Here is a 21,353-nt window from a genome sequence, read left to right as displayed (position 1 = left end):
GAGCATGCAGGATGGGTGTCCAGAGCAAGGCAATGTGAAGGGATCAGGGAATGAGATCTTGAACCACAATGTTACACCACAAGTCGCCATTGATGCACCATAGTCCGGTTCACTATGTTGAATGATGAACACCTCAGGCCTCTAAATAGTTCCTTCTTCACTTTTAGGTGCCATTTTGGGAAGAACACAGATAGAGGTATATGGGAGTACTGTTGGGTGGATCAAACTTGTGGAAGGGACAAAACTAGCTCCTAGCCCTCATTGAGTTTCTCAGCCTTGACCTAGTAATTTGTAAAAATTGGTTTCAAGCTTTAGTTCACACCATGTATATGCCAACAATTTTTAGCATAGCATATATCCTGCAATGTATGCATGGCATCAACACTAAGCCACAGAACAATTACAACTTTTTATGCAGATCTTTAAAAGTAGAGGTAGGTAGGTTAAATGTTCCCGGTATTTCCTCTGAAATTCACCAGAAGATGTTTTACAATGCCATGGTCCATTTCTGAGACAAAATAGGAGGAAGACTGTGAAATTATTATTATTATTATTTTATTTCTTATAACCTGCCTCCATCTCCCCGAAGGGGCTTGGTTCACATGAGGACAAGCCCTAAAACATCAGGTTGATGTACAATTTAAAACATAAAACAAATTACAGAATTAGCATGATACAACAATTATTTAAAACAACATGAAATGAATGAAATGAAGGACTTTTGGCCCAAAAATATCATAAATCATGTTGAAAGACCTAGAAAATGCTTTAAAATGCCATATTTTGTAAGAAGTAGATAAATAAAACTGCAGGTAACAGTCCTACAAGTATGGGGAGTGTACTATATTTTTAAAAATGCACACATGTGTTTAAAATTGAACAAAATGGATACAAGTTTTCATTTTCTAATAGAAATTATAAAATTTAAAGACTTATAGGAATGTAAAAAACACACACTGTACCATATTAGTACTAAGAGTACACATTTCTCATACACATTTCTCGCGACTGATTGATGTAGCATTTTAATGGTTTGTGTTTTATTTTAATGGTGTATTTCATATTGGATTGAATCATCTGGTTTTTATGTATTTACGAGTTTGTTTTGTATATGAAAGACCTATGATCGAAGCATTAAATAAACTACTACAACATTTCCCATACCATTACAGAATTGAAAAATAACTGGAATAATGATATTATGGCTTAGGGTTTATGCTCATTAGTAACATAAGTTTTCTTCAAGAGATCTGTTTCTTACCATAGTGAGGAATAATGGCCCAGGCCATGGCAGAGGCATAGATGCCTCCAATCATCCAAAACATGCAAAGCCAACTTAAATGCTCTCCACGTTTCTCCCGAGCCAGGACTTCAGCAAAATATGAGAACACGATTGGAACAGCTCCTCCAATCCTAAATCAAAAAAAAAAGGATGTGTTATTGAAAAAAAAAACAGCAGAAGCTATTAATACGATCTGTACATCTTAAAATCATTGTTCTCTAACTACAATCATACACCAATTTATCTCGGAGATTTTATGGAAGATCCACACTGAAGCTTCTGGTATAGATATAGACCTATGATGTTGGGAAAATAATTTCTTAAGACATCTAGGAAGCCTTTCGATAAGTATTTATAAAGAGATCAACTACATTGCAATTAATAATGTTGCTGAATATTAAGCAATGCCAGTTTGGGTAGCAGCCAATGCCTCAATGCAAAATAAACTTTATGATTCCTGGAAATCTTAATGTTAAGTTGGACAAGAAGTTAAATGACCTGGCTCCATTTACTGTGTCTCAAATTTTCTTGTCAATCTTCAATAGTAAGGAAGCAGGGGGATGTTTCTCATGCATCTGCCACAAGGCTTAAGTGCATGCCAGGTGCAATGAGATCTAGGATTTATCATTTCCTAATACTACAGACTCAAGTCAAAACACTCTCTACACTTGGCACAGGGTGATAGTATTATGCCAGACTACAAGAGAATGGCTCCTTCATCTCCCTGCAGCACCAAAAGTACAAGGAAATGCTCCAAAATCCAACATTATCCCCATAGGTGGTTGAAATAGTGACATATTTGCTTTCTTGTGATTCAATGTACCCAAACTTTGTTTCATGTACAAAACTATGTAAAATACTGTGTATACAATTATTTTCAGGCAATGTATATGAAATAACGGTGAATTTTGTATTTGGACTTGAGTTCCATGTCCAAAATATCTCATTACATATATGTAAGTATTCCAAAATGGGGGGGGGGGGACGGGGACGGACAGATGGACAGACAAAATACAGAAAATTTCTGGTCCCAAGCATTTCAGATAAGGAACACTCAACCTTCACTTCAAGCTGACTGTCTCTGAAGTTTTGTCATCTACATATGAGAACAAGAAGCAGTTCCCACTCTACATAAGCTGCTCATCACTCCTGAAATTAAGCCTTTGATTACCATAAGCTTCTAAATTTTTATGTCTGCATTGATCATAATGCTTAAAAAGACACATTGGACAACAAATTCAGGAACTGAATTATTTTAAATATTGTATTCAGTGAATTCTGATATTAAGTATTTTTAGTATTGTTCATGAATATTTCACTGAGGACTCATCTACATGGGCCACATATGGAAATGCTAATCAGGAATGGGACACTGATACCCCTTCCACACAGCTGAATAAAATCCCACATTATCTGCTTTGAACTGGAATATATTGCAGTGTGGACTCAGATAACGGTTATATGGCTGTGTGGAAAGGCCCTGAGAAGCTGGGATGGATTTCTGCTTCAGAAATTTTTACTTTCTACTGAAAATCGTCTACCTTCATTTGCAACAAACAAGAGCAATTTTCAGTGGGATGGTGGCACAGAAAAAGCATTAACTTTGTCTCCAATGGCTCAACAATTACTTTTAAAAGAAAAGAAAGGTCAAGAAAAACTAGGGTTAATACTAGAGTTAGATTGACTTTAAGTTATTATGATGCATTTGTAGTCCTGCTGAAACTAACTTGGGATCTCTGTGTCAATACAAAAGGGACAAATCTTGTACTATTACTGAGGTGCCCTCCACACAGCTGAATAAAATCCCACATTTTCTGCTTTGGACTGGGATATATGGCAGTGTGGACTCAGATAACCCAGTTTAAAGCAGATATTGTGGGATTTTTTGCCTTGATATTCTGGGTTATATGGCTGTGTGGAAGGGCCCTGAGACACACAGTTCTGGCACATATATTTGTAGTTCAATATGTAGCCTGAAATGATACGTTGAAGATGATTTTTACATAACATGGACTTACACAAAAACAAGATTTATAATCATAAAACAACATTTATTACATCAACTTTAAAGTGTAGTTTTGTTTTTATTTAAAAGGAATACACACAAGCAAAGGAAACACATTACTCGGCATCATAAACCTTCCAATTCTCTTCAAATCCAATTTGATCCTAGAAAAAAGGACTAATCCCCAAAAAGAAATTGATTAGAGACATAAACGATCCTGGGAAGAAACAGCTAAGAACTGTACATTTCTAACTTACTGGATAAAAGGGAGTTTTCTTCAAAAGACCTGCCTTAAACAGCCACCAAGCAGAAATGGGTAAATATTATTTAAATTGTGCCAGTCATTCTAGTTCTCCACTTGATAATTTTAATGACTTTGCAAAGCAACCTATATCACTTGTGTTAACTAGGCAGAACATCTGTATTTAAAGGAAATACACATCTTAGAAGGAAATATCTGGGAACAAAAACACGGAGAATATTGATATTTCCGTGAGCTTAATAGAAAAAATTGACTCATCATAGACATAAGATCTTTTGATTAAGCCAAAAAAAATTCTTATCATGTTCATAGTCATGGATAAAAATATAGTCAGTGATTTTTGTGTTAATCTATGCCTTGTTCCCCAATTTTTAGCACACTGTTCTAGAAAGGGCTGGCAAACACACTGCAAACCAAATTTTGAAAATCCTATAGTTTCCTAAGTACTTGTCAATAGTTTTCCATAAAGGCTGGAAGAGAAACTTTTTTAGTTCACGTATCAGATACACAGAGTTATTATCAGTGTTTGCATTGTCATTAATTTTGAAATGCAATCACTCCCCTCCAAAAGATACAAAAATCCATGTATTAGGAGAAAATGCATGATAAATTAACAGAATATTGGAAATATTCAAAATTCACATTAAGGAAATTGCTTGCTAAATTACACAAATTTGTCTACTGAGAACAGCACATAAAATGTGTATAATTTATGTGTGTGAAAACTTTAATAAATTTTAATCTGATGTGGAAAAATATTAAACCTGTTTTAAAAACAAACTTGAGGCAAAAAATTAAAGCAAAATGTTGGTGGAAAGAAAGAAACACATTTATCCGTTTCTACTCTCAATTTCAAATGCCATGGGGGAAAAAAACTTTTCTGTCCTTTCCTCTTGTTACTTCGTTTGTTATAGTAATATCAATTCATCTGTTTTTCCTGTGATTTCTACAGCCAGCACTGATGATATGGACACAAAATCATGTACAGATTAAAATCCTATTTCAGAAGGCCACTGCCCTACACTGTTTCATATCTCAGTCAGTCCTCTGTTTAATTAACACAAAAGCTTCCGCTATAATGATAATTAAATAGCTCAGCTTCTTTATCAAGATTGTGTCTTCTTATCGTATGACCGATATGGGCCTGTTGATTAATATAAACCAGGAATACTGGAGTGTTTCTTAACATAAATTGTTATTTTTCCCAGCTCAGAATTCTGCTCCAAGCACAACTGCCAATTATATTTGTATATTGATGGAGGAAGCTGCCCTTCTCAACTCATTGCTTGCTTCCACTGAAACAACTGAATCAGAACTGCTGTAATCATCCTTGAGAAATTACTTCCCTACATTATAGTATATTCAGATATAATGTTATTAGTCTTTCTTGTAAATCCTCATGCAGCTGAACAAATCATAGACGTCATCCTGGAACAAAGAAAACAACAACTGGTGCAGAGAGATCCTCTGAAGATGCATGCCAGCCATAGAATGCAAGCAAAATGTCAGGAGAAAATGCTGCTAGAACACGGCCATACAACCCGGAAACCACACAACACTCCAGTGGCTCCAGTTGTGAAAGCCTTCAACAATTTATGAGAGAGCTTTCTGGGTTGAAAAGAAGGCGAATAAGTATTTCCCCACACAAATGGTAAGATAAATTGAAGCCTTTTTTGTGTGTGCAGTGGACACAGAATAGCAAGTTGCAGCAACAACAGGTCAGGGACCACAAAATGGGAGAGGGTTCTACATGTGGCCTGGATGGTACCCATCCCACTATGAAGAGAAATAGCTACCACTTCCTGGCACTTTGAAGAAAATACATTGATTTGGCCACTGCATTAGATACAGATTGGACATGCCTTTATGGGAAATCCTAAATCCTCCAAAGCCCATTTTTTCTACATGGGTGGCTTTTGATGGTTCGATGTACGCAAACTTCATTTTATGCAGAATTAAACAAAATATTATCTATAAAATTACTTTCAGGTTACTGTGTTCACTCACTACTTCGCAGTTCACTTTTTGCGGATTTGCTGTTTCGCAGTTTTTCAGTAAACTCTAAAAGACTATTATAAATCATAAAAAAATACAATTTGCAGCCTAAGGAAGGGAGGAAGGAGAAGCCAAAGGGAGAGAAAAGGAGCCCAAGCAGCGACAGGAGGAGAAGGAAGCAATTTATCAACAAACAATTGGTTGATAAAGACTTAAAATAGTGTATAACTACTAAAATAATGTATAAATATTAAAATTAATATAGTGTCCCTACTTCGCAGATTTTCACTTATTGCGGGTGGTCCTGGAACCTAACCACCGCGATAAGTGAGGGAACACTGTATATGTATAAGCAGTACAGTCAGTCCTTAATATCCACAGATTTTATATCCACGGATTCCACAATCCATGGCTTCAAAATATCCCAAATAAAAAAATTCCCAAAAAGCTAACCTCAATTTTGCCATTTTATATGAGGGACACCATTTTACTATGCCATTTTATATATAATGGGACTTGAGCATCCACACATTTTGGTATCCACAGGGTATTTTTGGAACCCAAGCCCAACAAATACCAAGGGCCTATGGATACAGTGTCATGTGTTCAGGCATAACATACCTGGCAGAGTACAATTCTTTAAATATCCAGATGGGTCAAAGGAAAGCCATTTTTGTTCCTTCAGCACCCCTGTCTTAGAAAGAGTCCATCCTCTTACCAGAAGAACAAGAAAGAAAAAACATGTCCAGCAATGAACAAGGAAATCGACTAAGTAGAGAAACTCTACCGAACTCCATTAAAGACAAGCCAGGAGCAGTCATTAAGAAGATAGGAAAATACAGAATTAGATTTTAAAGACAAGATAAAGTGAGAGGATCTTACCCAAATCCAGAAAGTAATCGACAGAAGAGAAAGAAGCCATAGCCCTGGACAAATGATGAAAGGAAGGCAAAGAATCCATTGACAGACATACATATCAGAAGAGACTGTCTTCTTCCCACCTTGTCTGCCAAGCCTCCCCAGAAGAACGCCCCCACCATCATCCCAAGGTATACTATGCTACCTGGAACACACAAAAGAGAATTACGTTATATAATGAAAATCCACATAACTCTTTCTATCACTGTAATTGTTTCTTCTCCACTCTTAAATAACACGCTTTACTTCTGAAATAACTGTAGCGAACAGACGTTACCGGTGTGTGAACTACTCAGACATGTGAAGTGGTGCTAGGACTCTAGTTCTTCAGTGTGACTTTATGATCAACTTCTAGCAGAATATGTGGAGTTGTACTGGAGGACCTAGAAATTCCTAGAGAAAACATTTCAATCAAATCTGGGAATAATCAAATCTGCAAATGTCAAATCCACATACCATCTCCACTTTCTGCATTTTTAACAACTGAACTACACAGAAACTGAACTGCAGTTTTGGTCTGCCAATACAACCAGGTAAAGGAGTGATATTGCACAAATTTCCATAGGCAGAAAGCAGAATTCATTTTCTGTGAGCATCAAGAGGGGTGAATTATACAAGTAAAACAATTGTTTCATTCACGTAATCTCATGTGCAGGAAACTTGCTTCAGTTTTTGTAACTATTGCTACAAGGAAACTTCCTTATCAATGAGATTATTTTCAAAATCATGCATATGGTTTGAAGATATGACCTTTCAAAAACATTTTTAGAAAGCAGGATTATTTAAGCTCCTTTAACAATAATAGGAATGAACAGATCAAGTGATGATCTGCTTTCTGCATGCTGGGAAATTTGGTGAGTCACTGCAAACAACTATCACCCACAGTGCTCACTAAGGAGGTATCTTGCTTGCTTACATCTGTTGATTGTGATAACAGTGCATATTGCAAATACAGCAAAGTAATGAGGTTGCAGCAATATCACTTGTGTTTCAGTTTTTGAATTCAGATTTGAATTTAAATCAATATGCCTTGAAACAGAGGTTCCCAAAAGTCAAGTTCTATAACAAAACTCTTCCCTCATGTTTGTTATGGCCCTCCAGGTGTTGCTGACTTGTAATTCCCATCAGTCTCAGACAGCATAGCCAGCAATGAGGGATCATTGAATTTAGAGTTTAACAATATATGGAGAGTCACTTCTCTTCTAAAGCAAAATGTTATGGTCAGTGCCATATCCTCAAAGTGACTAATCACCCCCCATGTGAACTCAGGGTGCTTCTAAGTGTAGAATTGCTACAGTTTGACATCACTTTAACTGCCATGGCTCAATGCTATGGAATCCTAGGCATGACAATTTAATAGGTAAAAGGTAAAGGTTTCCCCTGATGTTAAGTCTAGTCATGTCTGACTCGGGATTGGTGCTCATTTCCATTTCTAAGCCGAAGAGCCGGAGTTGTCCGTAGACAATTCAATAAGATACCAGCAATTTTTGGCAGAGAAGGCTAAAGGCCTTGTAGAACTACAACTCCCATGATTCCACAGTTGTAGATGCACCTCCAGAACTGAACAGGGCTACAGACCAAATATTTCACAGGTTCAAAAGCAAATTAATACTATTTTTTGACTGTTTTATAAACTGGCTGCTTGACCGCTCAAAGTAAGAGGGTAATTAGTCTGATTTTCATAAACCGTGTTTCCTATTATCACAACCACGGAATAGCAAAAGCAGTACTTCTCTCTATTCTTTCAGTCCTGTCAGTTGTTTAAAAAACATCCAACATTTATAAAAGATTAAATATTATGATACAGCAACTACAGAACAGGGTTATCAGAATCCGAGTTAATCCCAGGTAATGATTTGAAGCCACCGGCGGATTCCTTTACTACTAGCACTGAACATATTATTTTGAAGATATCTTCCCTTATCCAATAGTTCCCTCTGGCATTACAAATCCTAACTGACAAGCCTGAGATAAAGCATACTTTGTTAAAGCTTTATAATACCTCTAATGCCTGGTTTCACTTTTCTCAGTAACTGAGGTGCCTCTGATATTTTTCTCACATCAGACTTTTGATGCAAAATGCCACAAAGGCATTCACATATAGCTCTAAATTGCCCCTGCCATGGTAGCAAATTGGTGTGACTCTGCAATTTGAAATACACTTTTATGGCAATACTCCAGGCTCTGAATGATTATGAATGGTACATGTGACTCTACAGCACAAAGTGTTTCCCATACTATGTTCTGTGATTAATAAGAGCCTCACAAACAAAATCCTAAAGCAGTTAATTGGAAATAGGATTCTTCTATTATCATGGTTCTTTAAAGAAGCTTTTATTTAGCAGAATATAAAATAATATTGATGATTTTAATAATGCTTTAAAGATTGTAATAATTTTAGATGCTTTCTAAAAATTAGTTTTAAGTTAAATCATTTTGTTGGAACATTAGGCAAACCAATGGCTCACCTATTACAGAATGATCTATGGAACGTCAGGTATGGGTTCTCCAGATTTTATCTAGTTTAGCTTACTACAATATAGAAGGAACCTATGGTTGCCCACATACCAGTCTTTCTTAATTATGGCCATTCTGGCCAGAAAGCCTCACAATACAGTTGGATAAACAAGGTGATATAAACATGAGATAATGACACTCATGTATCTTTGTTTTTTAAGGGGGGAGGAAATGACTTGCAAAGGAAGTCTACAAAATAACATCCATGTATAAATTTTTTTCTAAAAGAAAATTGCTATATAAATTGGGTCTGAACAACATGGGAAAGAGATAATGATGTCTGCCTGCCTCTTCTCATATAGTAAACACCACGAGGGATCCTATTAGCAACCTAAGCGTAACCTATGTGCACATATATCTTCTGGGCAGGGTGCTATAAGGCATTCTTTAGCCCTTTGTTCCCCTTCCAAAGATTAGTAGCTTTCAAGCCTGGAGGAGCTGCTGCCGCTTAACACTGAAGAAAGGATGGAGAGAACAAGCAGTTGAGATCCTTAAGAGGCACCTGGTCTTGACTCCGAGGGACATCAAAATGAGATTACAATCCATCCATGAGTGTACCCTCGTGTCTTGCCCACTGAGACCGGCTGTGGCTGCTTCGACTACATTGCCTCACCTCTCCTTCCATCCACATGTCTTGCTAGTAAGAAGCAGATGAGGAGGCTCCTCCTAAAGCATGACAGCTGTCTGGGTAGGGCAAGAACACAGAACCAAATGGGTCAAGTGTTATACTCCACCTGCCACCAATTTAGCCATTTAGGCACTATTGGTGGTTAACTGCTATCCCTGAGAAGCATATTTGCATTAAGACTACAGGTGCAAGGTTTCAGACCTGTGTGTTATGCTTACAACCCTACGTGAAACCCATTATGGCCTCTATTTTAAAACAAACAGGTATAATACATGAAGTTGTGCAAATTTTGTATCAGTGGTTTGCAAGTTGCACCCTATGGATTGCACCTTCTGGATTATCCAAAGAAGATGCCAGAGCAAATGCACTTGCACTAACAGTTTAATTCTTGAATGTTATCATAATGCACATAAACTTAAATTTTACTGTGGGGAAAGGAAGAATTATAGAATCAAAGAGTTCGACGAGATTACAAGTGCTATCCAGTCCAAGCCTTGCCGTGCACGAACACACAATCAAAACACTTCCAACAGATTGCTAACAGGAGTCCATCATATGAGTCTTCGGCAGCGTTGTAGAACACTTTCACTCCAGTTGAGCCATGGAGCCCCATGCCACCCATTTCACAACGCAGGCACACTTTCGGCGGGTCTCTGGGGCTCAACTGAGATGCCAGCATCCTACGATACTGTGTCCAGAAACACATGAGACTTACTGTGTTCTGCTGAAAACAATGGGGCCAACACAGAGGGAAACCACACAGTGACGCTTCCCCACATGTGATGACAAAGTGGTGCTACAGGCAAGGTAGGGCACCAGGATTGCCCCGCTGTCCCGATTTGCCACGGAGGCTGGAGATCACCTGATGCAACCTGATCAATGTGATGAGGTCCCCGGTCTCTGTTCAAACCCTCCAGAGAACAAGACTCCAACATACTCATGTTAAACATACTCACCTCTTCATATGGTTTGGTTTTTAGGCCTTTAACCATTTTGGTTGCCCTTGTCTAGACACAATCCAGCTTATAAATACCCTTCATGAATTATGGTGCCCAAAATTGGTCATACCATTCCAGATGAGGTATGATCAAAGTAGAATAGAGTGGGACTATTCTTTCCCTCAACAGTAATGTGTCTGGGAAGTAGGGTGCTACATTTTAATCTTTTACTGAAGATTTAAGTTTTAAATATATTTTTAATGTTTAAACTGTTTTAATCATGTTTTAATTCTTTTTTAACTTTTGTAAATTAATGTTTTACTTAATCATTTTAAAATTATTTTAAGCTTTCTTGAATTCCATTTCAGAAGAAAGATGGGATCTAAAATAAATAAATAAATGGCACAGAGCAGTAGGGTATTTAAGCAGTTCTGTTTGCCATTCTATAACTTTATATTTTTTTTCTAAGAAATAATGTGGTAGCATATGCTATATTGAAGCTGGAAAATTGTAGGAAATGCATCAGTGCTGGTTCCCTGCAGAGATTAAGACAATGGGAAGGCATGCCTGTAGTGCAGGAAATACATCTGCAATTTCGAGATGCTCTCAGCAGAATATAATATTATCCAAATAAGATACCAAGAGCATATTTAGTTATATATGTTAAGTCTAATCCTTACTGACCATGACTGCAGGCAACACCAGTAAATATTCTTTTAAAAGCTACCTATTTTCTGGTGAATGGGAATAAGGTAAACTGAAGAAGAATAGATCTGATCTATACCTTAAATGTATTGGAATTATACAGAATAATCCCAAAAAGAGATGGAGAGCAGAGTGGTGGGCCATCTGCTGGCTTTGCTGGTTTTAAAAGGAGATAGATTGACACAGAATTACCCCATGGCTTTTTCCTGCCACCCACCCCACCCCATTAGTTTCAATATGAAGGAAATTAACTATGACAGGTCCATGTGAGTGTTGATCCTGAATCTATTCCCAAACTAGTAAATCCCAGAGCCTCAATCTTGTCTCTTTTCTAGACCTACCACCAATAATAATGCAAGCAGTGGATCTGCATCTGTGGAGCTTTTGATGAAAATACTTGGGTCAGAGAAAGATTTATATTCATTCTGTATTCCATACTATGCCAGACCATAGAGCCATATACATTCCATCCTAAGCCTCCTCTAACCATAAAATAAGGGCTAGGTGGTGGGTTCATAACACTATATTTTACAATACTATACAGTGATATCTTGGCTAACGAGTGATGCAACTTGTCAGTTTTGAGTTATGAGCCATCTCTCAGCCTTAAAAATAATTGAAATGTGAGCTAGATCTGAGTTATGCTACAAACTAATTTCCAGTCAAGCAACCTTCAGGATTGAAGAAGAGCTGTAACAAGCCCAGCGGGGCCTCCTCCTCCTCCTCCTCCTCCTCCTCCTCCTCCTCCTCCTCCTCCTCCTCCTCCTCCTGGCTCAGCCTCCAACAGGTACCAACCTCCAATTGAGCCAATAGGGAGTGAAGTATATTGGTGGGTAGTGAATTTATGAGTCAATAGTACTGTATTCAATGACATTGCCAATCAGTTCTAATACTATCCTGGAGACAAGAAAGTATGTTTAAAAACGCCATTCCAAACCAGGACCTATTTTAAGGGCAGGACAAAGGGGAAAATTATGTTGGTTTTTGTGGGGCTGGAACAGATTAATAGCATTTGAATGGGAAATTGCTTACAGATAAGAGCTCAATCACAGAATGAATCAATCTCATAAGCCAAGGCATCGCTGTATTTAAATCAACATATTCTTTGAAACTCTGTTTCAAAATATATCTTGGTTCTGAACTTTCTCAGTGAATCCACAAACACCACTTGTGAAATTTGTAAGCAATTCGTAACAAGGATTAATTTGGTAGTAGACCAAACTGGTACAACAAATAGCTTTTTGTTTCCTATTGATCTTTATTAGTCCCAAATCCAATTGTTAAAATCACATTGAACCAATTACTTAAGTGCCAACTTACCAAATTCCCATTGATTCAAAGGACCTACACTAGCTGTGATTAACAATTGGATTTAGCCCTCAATAAACATTTTTTCGTTTGCTAAAGATTATTTTGCATTATGTGCTCATATTCTCCATATTGTACTTCTAGTGTCAAAACTTTGTAATGTCAGTAGCTGATAAGATCAAATAACAAACACTTTAATAGATGAGGCCTTGAATTATCTACTTAGGAAGATTAACTAAGCATAAAGTGCTTGGAGAATTCCATATTGTGTTTTGGTATTGTTTCAGCAGATATGACACTTAATGATTTAAATGCGATGTATCTTCATTCAAAGAAACTCATACTGGTAAAATACACACATTTAAATTGAAACAGCAGACAAATTAAGTGTCCAGGATCAAAGCTGTCAGGCTTTTTCTTTTGAAAATGCTCTGAACATATTAGCAGTTCTATAAAACATGACAAACTGCTTAATAGAATTCAATTAAATAGGTAGAACTAAGGGCTGAAAGTATCACATTAAATATAAAAGGGAGAGGGACAGCCAGAAAGTACCCCTTATGAAGATTAGAGAGTTCGCCCCTCCCCTTTACAATGTGAACTGAATGGATTTTTATGTACAGACTTGCAATCTTTCTAAAAGGAATCTCAACACAGTTTGGTAACCATGTTTGTGCAGAAGTTCCTATGAATAGGAAATGAAATATATTAGGATTCCTAGCTACAGGAATACTAAAACCTCATTCTAATAAACATGGTTGCAAAGCTTTCTTCAAAGGGCTTCAAGATGTTTGAGGATGTTGAAAGACAAGACTTATGAGTCACTCACATCTCCAGTTTTAGAGCTATGCACATTCAGGTAAATATCTAAATAGATCTACAGAACAATGTAAACCTAGGGGCTCCCATGAAGTAGGGGTAAAAAAACTGTTGCAGCTTCCTGGACAACTGGGGAAAGCCAAAGTTTGTACTAAAACAACTTTTGAAATATCAAAACGATCCTGATATTTACCACTTTGTGTCAAACTAGATGTTAAGGCAGTGGTTCTCAACCAGGCGTCCTCGGATGTTTTTGGCCTACAACTCTCAGAAATCCCAGCCAGTTTACCAGCTGTTAGGATTTCTGGGAGTTGAAGGCCAAAAACATCTGCGGACCCCAGATTGAGAACCACTGTGTTAAGGAGAATGTGTAGTTCCTCTGTTTAATCTGTTCTGGGCTGTATCAGTACTGCCATGCAGTGCAGTTTGAACAGCATTATATAGTCAGTGGCTACATGTACACTTCCATATAGTGCAGTGTGGGTATCACATTATACTGGTGTGTCCATGCAATGCACACAGCTAATTCAATTTAATCCAGAGTAAGCCACTTAAGGTGGCTGGATACCAGGTTTAAAAAACCTGGGGAAAGTCCTAATCTTCAGCAGGATTCAGACTTTCCCCTCTGGTGGGGCAGTGAGCACATGCGGGATCCAGAGTAGTCATTCTGGACTCCTTGGGCTCTGGCAGCCTGGACAGGTGGGTTGGCAGTACATTCCTGCCCCCCAACACTCCCATTCTCCTGAAAAAAGCAAGGAAATCTCCACTTGTCAGCACTGCCTGTTCTTCAGTTCCAGTTTCCTCATCATTAAGTGAACCTGGCAGCTTTGGAGGAAGATTGTGGGATCACTCCTCCCAACTGCTTTGCTCACTTAATGATGAAGAAACAGGAAAGGAAGAGCAGGTAACACAAGTCAGACGAAAGTTCCTTGCTTTTTTCTAGGGAATGGAGTGCAGGTGGAATTCTGCCCCATACTCAGTCCTATCAAACCGGCTTCAGCATGGCTGTGCTATCGGGCTGGTGCCAAGATGGTTCAGGGCAACTATGGGTGGCCTCAATGTGACTCTGAGCCGCATTATGTGGCTGTGTGGAAAGGCCCAGTGTAGATGTATATAATGGTCTACAATGCCCATATAATCCAGTTCAAGTAACAATATAATTATTCATTATATGGCAGTGTAAATCCAGCCTTACTGACCATATCAACATTTCCTCAGAGGGACTTTCATTATAGATGCATGCTCCAGCAATCAGACTTCAAAATAAAGTTCGTGTGTATTGTTCTGTCACAAAGATAGGATGCTTAATACAATGTATGGTATAAATATTTTTAAAAAGCATTTCCTATGACAGACATCTTTGACAGGCTATATAGAACACTTGCTGCTCTAAAATTGCATTATACGTATAAATGAAAACAAACTTACAGTCACCTTTCCCCTGCCCCTACTTAATTCTGTGATAGATGGAAACTAGGCATACACTACTAAAGTTAAAGAATAGTACTGCTTAAAATAAGTCAGTGTGATCATTTCAAAAAATCAATTTCTTAAATCAGGAGCATAGCTAGTTAATGTTCGTACACTGGTATATTCAGCAGATAAATATGTATTTACTGCTTGGGCCATGCTCATTTGGGAGTCTGGAAGTTATAGTCCAATAAATACTTTTTCTCAGTTCCAAGTTACACACAAAGTTGCTTTTATACCAATTTATGCAGGTTTCAAGATTAACTTACAAGGAATGGCCAATACACATGGCTATAACTTTTAAATCAGTAAACATAATGTCTCAAAGAACAGTATGCTAAAATTAAGTGTGTTGAGTAAAAGATCTGAATACTAGAAAAACCTTTTCTCCTACAAACAGTAATTTTGCAGGCTTAGCAGTATTAAGTATTTCCAAATTACATATCTGAAATATTCCAACACACATCTGTAATTATATAAAGAGCAGATTAGATATTTAAATATATGAAGAAAGTTCCACTGAAACATTCGGATCTCTTAACACCCCAGTGATGAGGCACTTTCTCTATCTCTGTTTTCACTTTACTCATAGTTAGGATGAGCTATTTTTTATTATTATACTTGAAAAGGCTAAGGCAAATATAAACAAAACAGTTATTTTATACATAGAAAAAAAACAAAATAAAAATGCTGTTTCAACATGTTAATACATTATGTGAAGCTCACATGCAAGAGTGCTCCTGAAAAGAGTTATTTATTCTAAAAAGTCATAGTCATATCGGATATCTATAAACATATCCCTAATGTATAGTATAACCATGATGAATATAGGTAGCACTTACCGAGCCATCCCGATCCAGAGTTTGGAATACACATGTCTGTTTCAGCACTGGGCAACACAAATCCAACCACAAAAACCTCTACTCCATCCGCCATTAGTGCCATTCCAAGAACAAAAAAGAGGGCCCACTGAAATCGTCCATGGCCACATTCTTGAATGATTAGCTCATACTGTTGTGCTAGTTCTTCCTCATCAGCTTTCCTCTCTGTCTCCAGTTCAAGGCGATCCTTGTGGTCATCTCGCGTAGGCTGTCCTAAGGCTGCCATCCCTTCCTTGTTCTGTGCTGCATTTGGGATACCCTGATATTCTCCTTCATAAATCTCATCATCATCATCATGTCCTTCGGTCGCTTCGCTTGATCCCTCATCTTCATTTGCTTCTCCGTCGTAGTTTCCTTCTTCAGTGTAATACGCGTTTTCTTCCTCACCCTGGAATTGATTGTAAGCTCTTTCCCTATACCCATCTTGAGCCCTGTCTGCAGTTTTATTAGCTTTCTTCACTGCCTGTTTCTTGACCTCCTTGGCAAGATCTTGAGCCCCTTTCACTAATGAAGTCTTGTCTTCCATCTCATAAGCTCTATCCATCTTCTGTTAATCAATGCGTGTCCAAATTGATTCTGTGTTGAAGAACTATCGTGTGCTACAAAACAACAGCAGGAGACTTCAAAGCACATTCGGTTTCTGGAAGGGAAAAAAATGTATATATTTACAAGAAAATATTTTATGTTTTGCTCTTTCTTCACAGAATCATAGACGTTATGATAGAAATGGCCACCTCTTCCCTGCCCAAGAAAAAGAGCAAACTACCTACCGATTGCACACATTATTCAAACCACCGCGCACCAGAAACAGAGAACTGGTGCACTGCAGAAATGCTCCTGCAGAGTAAATAGCTCCAGATGACACAAGCAAAAGAACCAAGCATCATGCTAAAGGGGAAAAAAACATTCTTATGGACTGCTAGACAGCAAACTGCTATTTGTCTGAATTTCTATAATGCTATGCTATACAAATTAATTTGTTTAACCACAAAGGGAAAAAAAGGCCTTGAGCCAATTTCTCAACTATTTCAGACTGACTTCTCTCTTACACATATGTGCACACACACACACAACATTTGGAAATACAGCTCTAGAATGCATAGTTTTGATCCAAATAGTATCTTTTGTGTGTAACCTGATATAAAAGAATTCTTACAGATTATAGGTTCGAGCATTCAAAACTACTGGGTTGCTGCGAGTTTTCCGGGCTGGATGGCCATGTTCCAGAGGCATTCTCTCCTGATGAAACGTGTGAAACACCCACATCTATGGCAGGCATCCTCAGAGGTTGTGAGGTTTGTTGGAAACTAGTCAGATAAGTTTTATGTATCTGTGGAAAGTCCAGCTTGGAAGAAAGACTTCTTGTCTATTTGAGGCAAGTGTGAATGTTGCAAATGGTCAGCTTTACAGCAACCAGGTGATTCGGCCATGAAAGCCTTTGTCAACACATTCAAAATTACTTCAACTTATACATGAAAGTGTCATATCAACATTGATAGTAGCCGGTGAACTTCCCAATAATATAATGAAAATCAGTTTGGAAGACCTGTGTTCAAAATAGATGTAACACAATGTAGCATTATGCAGAATCTCACAACTGCATACCAGGCTACATGGATGGATGAATAATGGGTGCCAAGAACCCTGAGTCCACCTGCTGGACAATGTCTCTCACCACCAAGTCCAAAGTGAGAGAGAATGAGTGCTTGCAAAATTATTGTCAGCAGTATTACGCAATCGTTTTATGCAAACGTAACACTTCAACAGTATCTTGGCCTCTATTTCCAAAATACAGCTTAGATTAGAATGCACAGTTTGAGGCCATATGCAAGTTTTGGGCACTCCCACTTTGCTTGGGGGAACTCTACCCAAATTTACATTCTGATCACCCAGGATGTTCCTTTCTTTTTGAGATTTCCAAAAGATTGGAGAGGCCCTAAATGTTATTGACTATCCCAGCACGCAGTGATATATGTCTTGATGGCAGGGAAGTGTCTGTATGTACATGTATGAATATGTGTATGCCCAGACACACATATGCCTGTGTGGCCTCTATGGCTGTTTATCTCTGCAAAGATGAACTGAAAAGCTGTTATACCCCTGTCATGGACCTTCTAGAAGGTGCAAAGGTTTGTGTGTCATTTGAATACAGATCCAAATAAGGATGATGTAATGTAACTGGATCCTTTCCAAAAGGCAGCATTAGCTGTCCCTATCTGTCTTACTGTTTATTAGTGGATTTTATAACTCTTGTTTTGGAAGAACTAATCATAGCAGTTACTAAAATGCATTTCACAACAAAGCCAAGGAAGGTCTCAGCCAGACTTGGACTGTAATCCTAGGTAGAAAAAATCCATGCTTTTCTTTTTCCCTACACTTAATATGAACTCTTCCTCTTACTGATAGGGAAGGTCTTTTGTTTCTCTTTCCTGTTTTCCTTCATCATAAAAACAATTTAAGTGGTTGGAAGCTGCATACCAGAGACACTGAGAAATACCATCTCCTCCATGCTATTTCTTGGTACTTGACATGTATCCATAACAACATGCCTGACACCAGAAGAGGATGATAGATGAAAAGATTTTCCAACATTACACCATCCCTGACGCAATGGCAAAGAAGGTAAAGAGTTGAAAGAATGGATTGCTGTGAGTTTTCTGGGCTGTATGGCCATGTTGCAGATGCATTCTCTCCTGACGTTTCACCCACATCTATGGCAGGCATCCTCAGAGGTTGTGAGGTCTGTTAGAAACTAAGCAAGTGGGGATGAACGGATGCTTTGGGAAAGACATGCTCCTTTTCAGTTGGCAGAAGAAAGGAGAGGACCCTGTCATTCTGCAAAACTCAACTGACATGTCATAAACTGGTTCATAAATAGGCTTGAAAGAAATCGAGCCAGATAGCAGATTAATCAGTTTATATTTTAAAGCCCACTTGGGAATGTAATCAGAAAGTCTCTTAAAATGGAAATGTTACATTGTGATACCTCAGCTCTGAAGGAGTTCCATCTCTGTGGAGAAAGGTGAGCTGTAACTAAAATATAGAATAGAATACAATTATCAGAACTCATGACTATATTAAATTTGAAGAAAATTTGAAGAAAAACTAAGCCTAAATATCCCAAAGGCACCAGATCCAATGGTCAGCCCTGGTTGTTTGGATGGGAAACTGGCAAGGAATAGCAGTGTTGCAATCTATATCTCAGAAGAAGGAACTGGCAAAACCACCTCTATATATACATTTCCTTTTAAAACATGAATTTTATAGTCACCATAAGTGAACAGATGATTTGAAGTACACATGCGCACACATGAACATACTGAAAGATAGAGTGAAATAATTTGTGAGAAAAAAATTAGTCATTTTAAAAGGGTAATCAGATGTCATCATAAAATTATATTGGCAGCTACCTGCCGATGAGGTTGAATTGTGCCTTTGTCTACCACCCTTTTGCAACTTGCTCTGCCCTGCAATGTCATGTGGGGACTGTGAGAGTTCAATCTTTTCATCTCTCTCAAGGGAATCTTCAATTACTTGAACATTTGTGAACCATGGACTGGGACCTATGCCCTTGCCTAATGTGCTCAGGCTGTCTGCATACAGTTGGGAATTCTGTAAAAGTGAGAGACCCTACCAAGTGTAAAGAGCTTATAGTTATGGTGTCTGTCCAGATTTCAGATTCAACACATACCAGGCACGGGAGAGAGTAGAGACAGAAGGTGCAATATTGCTCCCCTGCTTCTTCCATGTATTCAGTGAAGACACTATTATTACCTGAATTAGCTTATGTTCATCAGCCCAAAATTAAGTGGCAAATGTGTGAAATGAAGAGTGGATTTGAAGGCTTCCACATTGTGAAGTCTTTAAGGCCAAACAAGGATTTCAGCTGTCATTGTTCTTAATAGATGATATGTGCTTAGTTCTTCCCTCTATAAGAGAGGAATGACAATTGAAGGCCAACACAAAAATAATTCAATCCAATTAGACAGAAAGCCAAACTTTTCTCCAAGGACTTTAGTCTTAAATGCTCTTATCACAATGATTTAACAATTCTGCTAAGATGGAAGATGGGTGGAACTGCAGCCACACCGTAACATTTCCAGTGATTAAAGTGATAACGTATTCTGTTCTCAGAGCAGTTCATGAGTGGGGCATCTTTGATTTAAGATCTGTGTGACATTACTCCAAAACATCTCATGAAAATGACATTGTAAAAAAGAGTTAAAGTACAATATCTCATGTAAAGGTAATATGATTTCACATAACTCACAACTGAAAGCTTTGTGTGATCAGAAAACAATGGAAAAGAAGGAAAAGAAAGAAAGAGATTATTCTTAAAATAAAGACAGACGATAGGATATATAATTTTGCCCACATCTTTCTTCCCTCATTGCATCTAAACTACTTTATTTTCCATTGTGCCGACTATGCTGCAACGTTTCATTAAAAATGACATTGATACTGCTTTGTTCTCATGTTTTTCTGTATTATCATCATATACATCATTCCCTCTCATAAAAAACCTTTGGTGTCTCGATGCATATCATGTAGCCGTAACAACTCGAAATATTAGTGCTTTGTGCACTCCAGGGAGGTGGTTATTTTATATGCCTCCCTCCAAAAATAAAATCCATTTGAGGCTGCAATTTTCAGGGCAAATGTTTTAGAGGTAAATGTTCCATTAAGAGGCAGTTCCATCCACTTTTCTTGCCATATTTTGGTAGATGATGCTGGTAGTACAACAACAGAACAGTTGGCCACTGGTAGAGAGAGAGCCTGGGCAATGACCCGCTGCTTAGTAATCTAGATATTCTAGTGCAAATATATAATGCTTTTACGTGTTTGTGTCTGTGAATGACACTTCTATACAAACATGTGGCTATGTCAGTGGCAATCCCACAGAATTCTAGGAGTTTGGAGGTGTTCACTAGAGCTCAACCTTGCTGTGCCCTTCGTGATTTAATAATACAGACCAGAGAGGAAATTCAGGACCTTATCCCCTGAGTTTTCTCTCTGGGTCCTTCCACATAGCCATATAACCCTGAATATCAAAGCAGAAAATCCTACAATATCTGGTTTGAACTGTATTATCTGAGTCCACAATGCCATATATTCCAGTTCAAAGCAAATATTATGGGATTTCCTGCCTTGATACTCTGGGTTATGGCTCTGTGGAAGGGCCCTCTGTTTTCAATCAATGGCAAAACAGAGTCCCACGGAAACACAGTCACTTCCGGTGGCCGCCTGTAGGATTCTGTCTTGCTAGTTTGAGAAGACTCCTTTTTCAGGAGTCAGGTGTTACCCAACTCCTGATTGAAGAAAGCAGGGGGAAGTGGGAAGAAGCTGGGCTAAGGACATGGGATGGCTGGCCACCTGAAGATGGGCCTTGCTGGGGGTAAGATTGGTCCCCACATTTTCAGACGCTTTCTTGCACTTTCCCCTGCTTCCCTCCAGCCTGTGGGATAACGTCCCAAGTTGCTTTTTACACCAAACCTAGTGATTTTGTTCTTAGCAGACTGGCATGGAAAGGGAATCCGCAGGAAGACCAGCAATTCTATACAGAATAAATTGAAAGGAAAATGCTTTCCAAAACTCATTAACTCTAAAAAGCATTATTTCTCAATG

General features: G+C 38.2%; 1 protein-coding gene across 3 annotated transcripts in view; it reads right to left on the bottom strand.

Annotated features, from left to right (window-relative positions):
- Positions 1-21,353, bottom strand: part of sv2c (synaptic vesicle glycoprotein 2C) — a 107,223-nt gene that overhangs the window by 48,655 nt on the left and 37,215 nt on the right. For 2 of the 3 annotated variants that reach the window (XM_062972341.1, XM_008102931.3), the window contains 3 exons: positions 15,690-16,368; positions 6,427-6,607; positions 1,262-1,413 (listed from right to left, as the gene is read on the bottom strand). In XM_062972341.1, coding sequence (XP_062828411.1) covers positions 1,262-1,413; positions 6,427-6,607; positions 15,690-16,272 — 916 coding nt within the window. In that variant the 5' untranslated portion in view covers positions 16,273-16,368. Of the gene's footprint in view, positions 1-1,261; positions 1,414-6,426; positions 6,608-15,689; positions 16,369-16,498; positions 16,619-21,353 lie in introns of those variants that run through there. The other variant, XM_003216251.4, reaches the window with a different exon arrangement.

The sequence above is a fragment of the Anolis carolinensis genome, chromosome 2 (genome assembly GCF_035594765.1).
Source record: "Anolis carolinensis isolate JA03-04 chromosome 2, rAnoCar3.1.pri, whole genome shotgun sequence".
In the NCBI taxonomy this organism is placed as follows: domain Eukaryota; kingdom Metazoa; phylum Chordata; class Lepidosauria; order Squamata; family Dactyloidae; genus Anolis; species Anolis carolinensis.
This window is presented reverse-complemented; position numbering and strand designations above follow the sequence as displayed.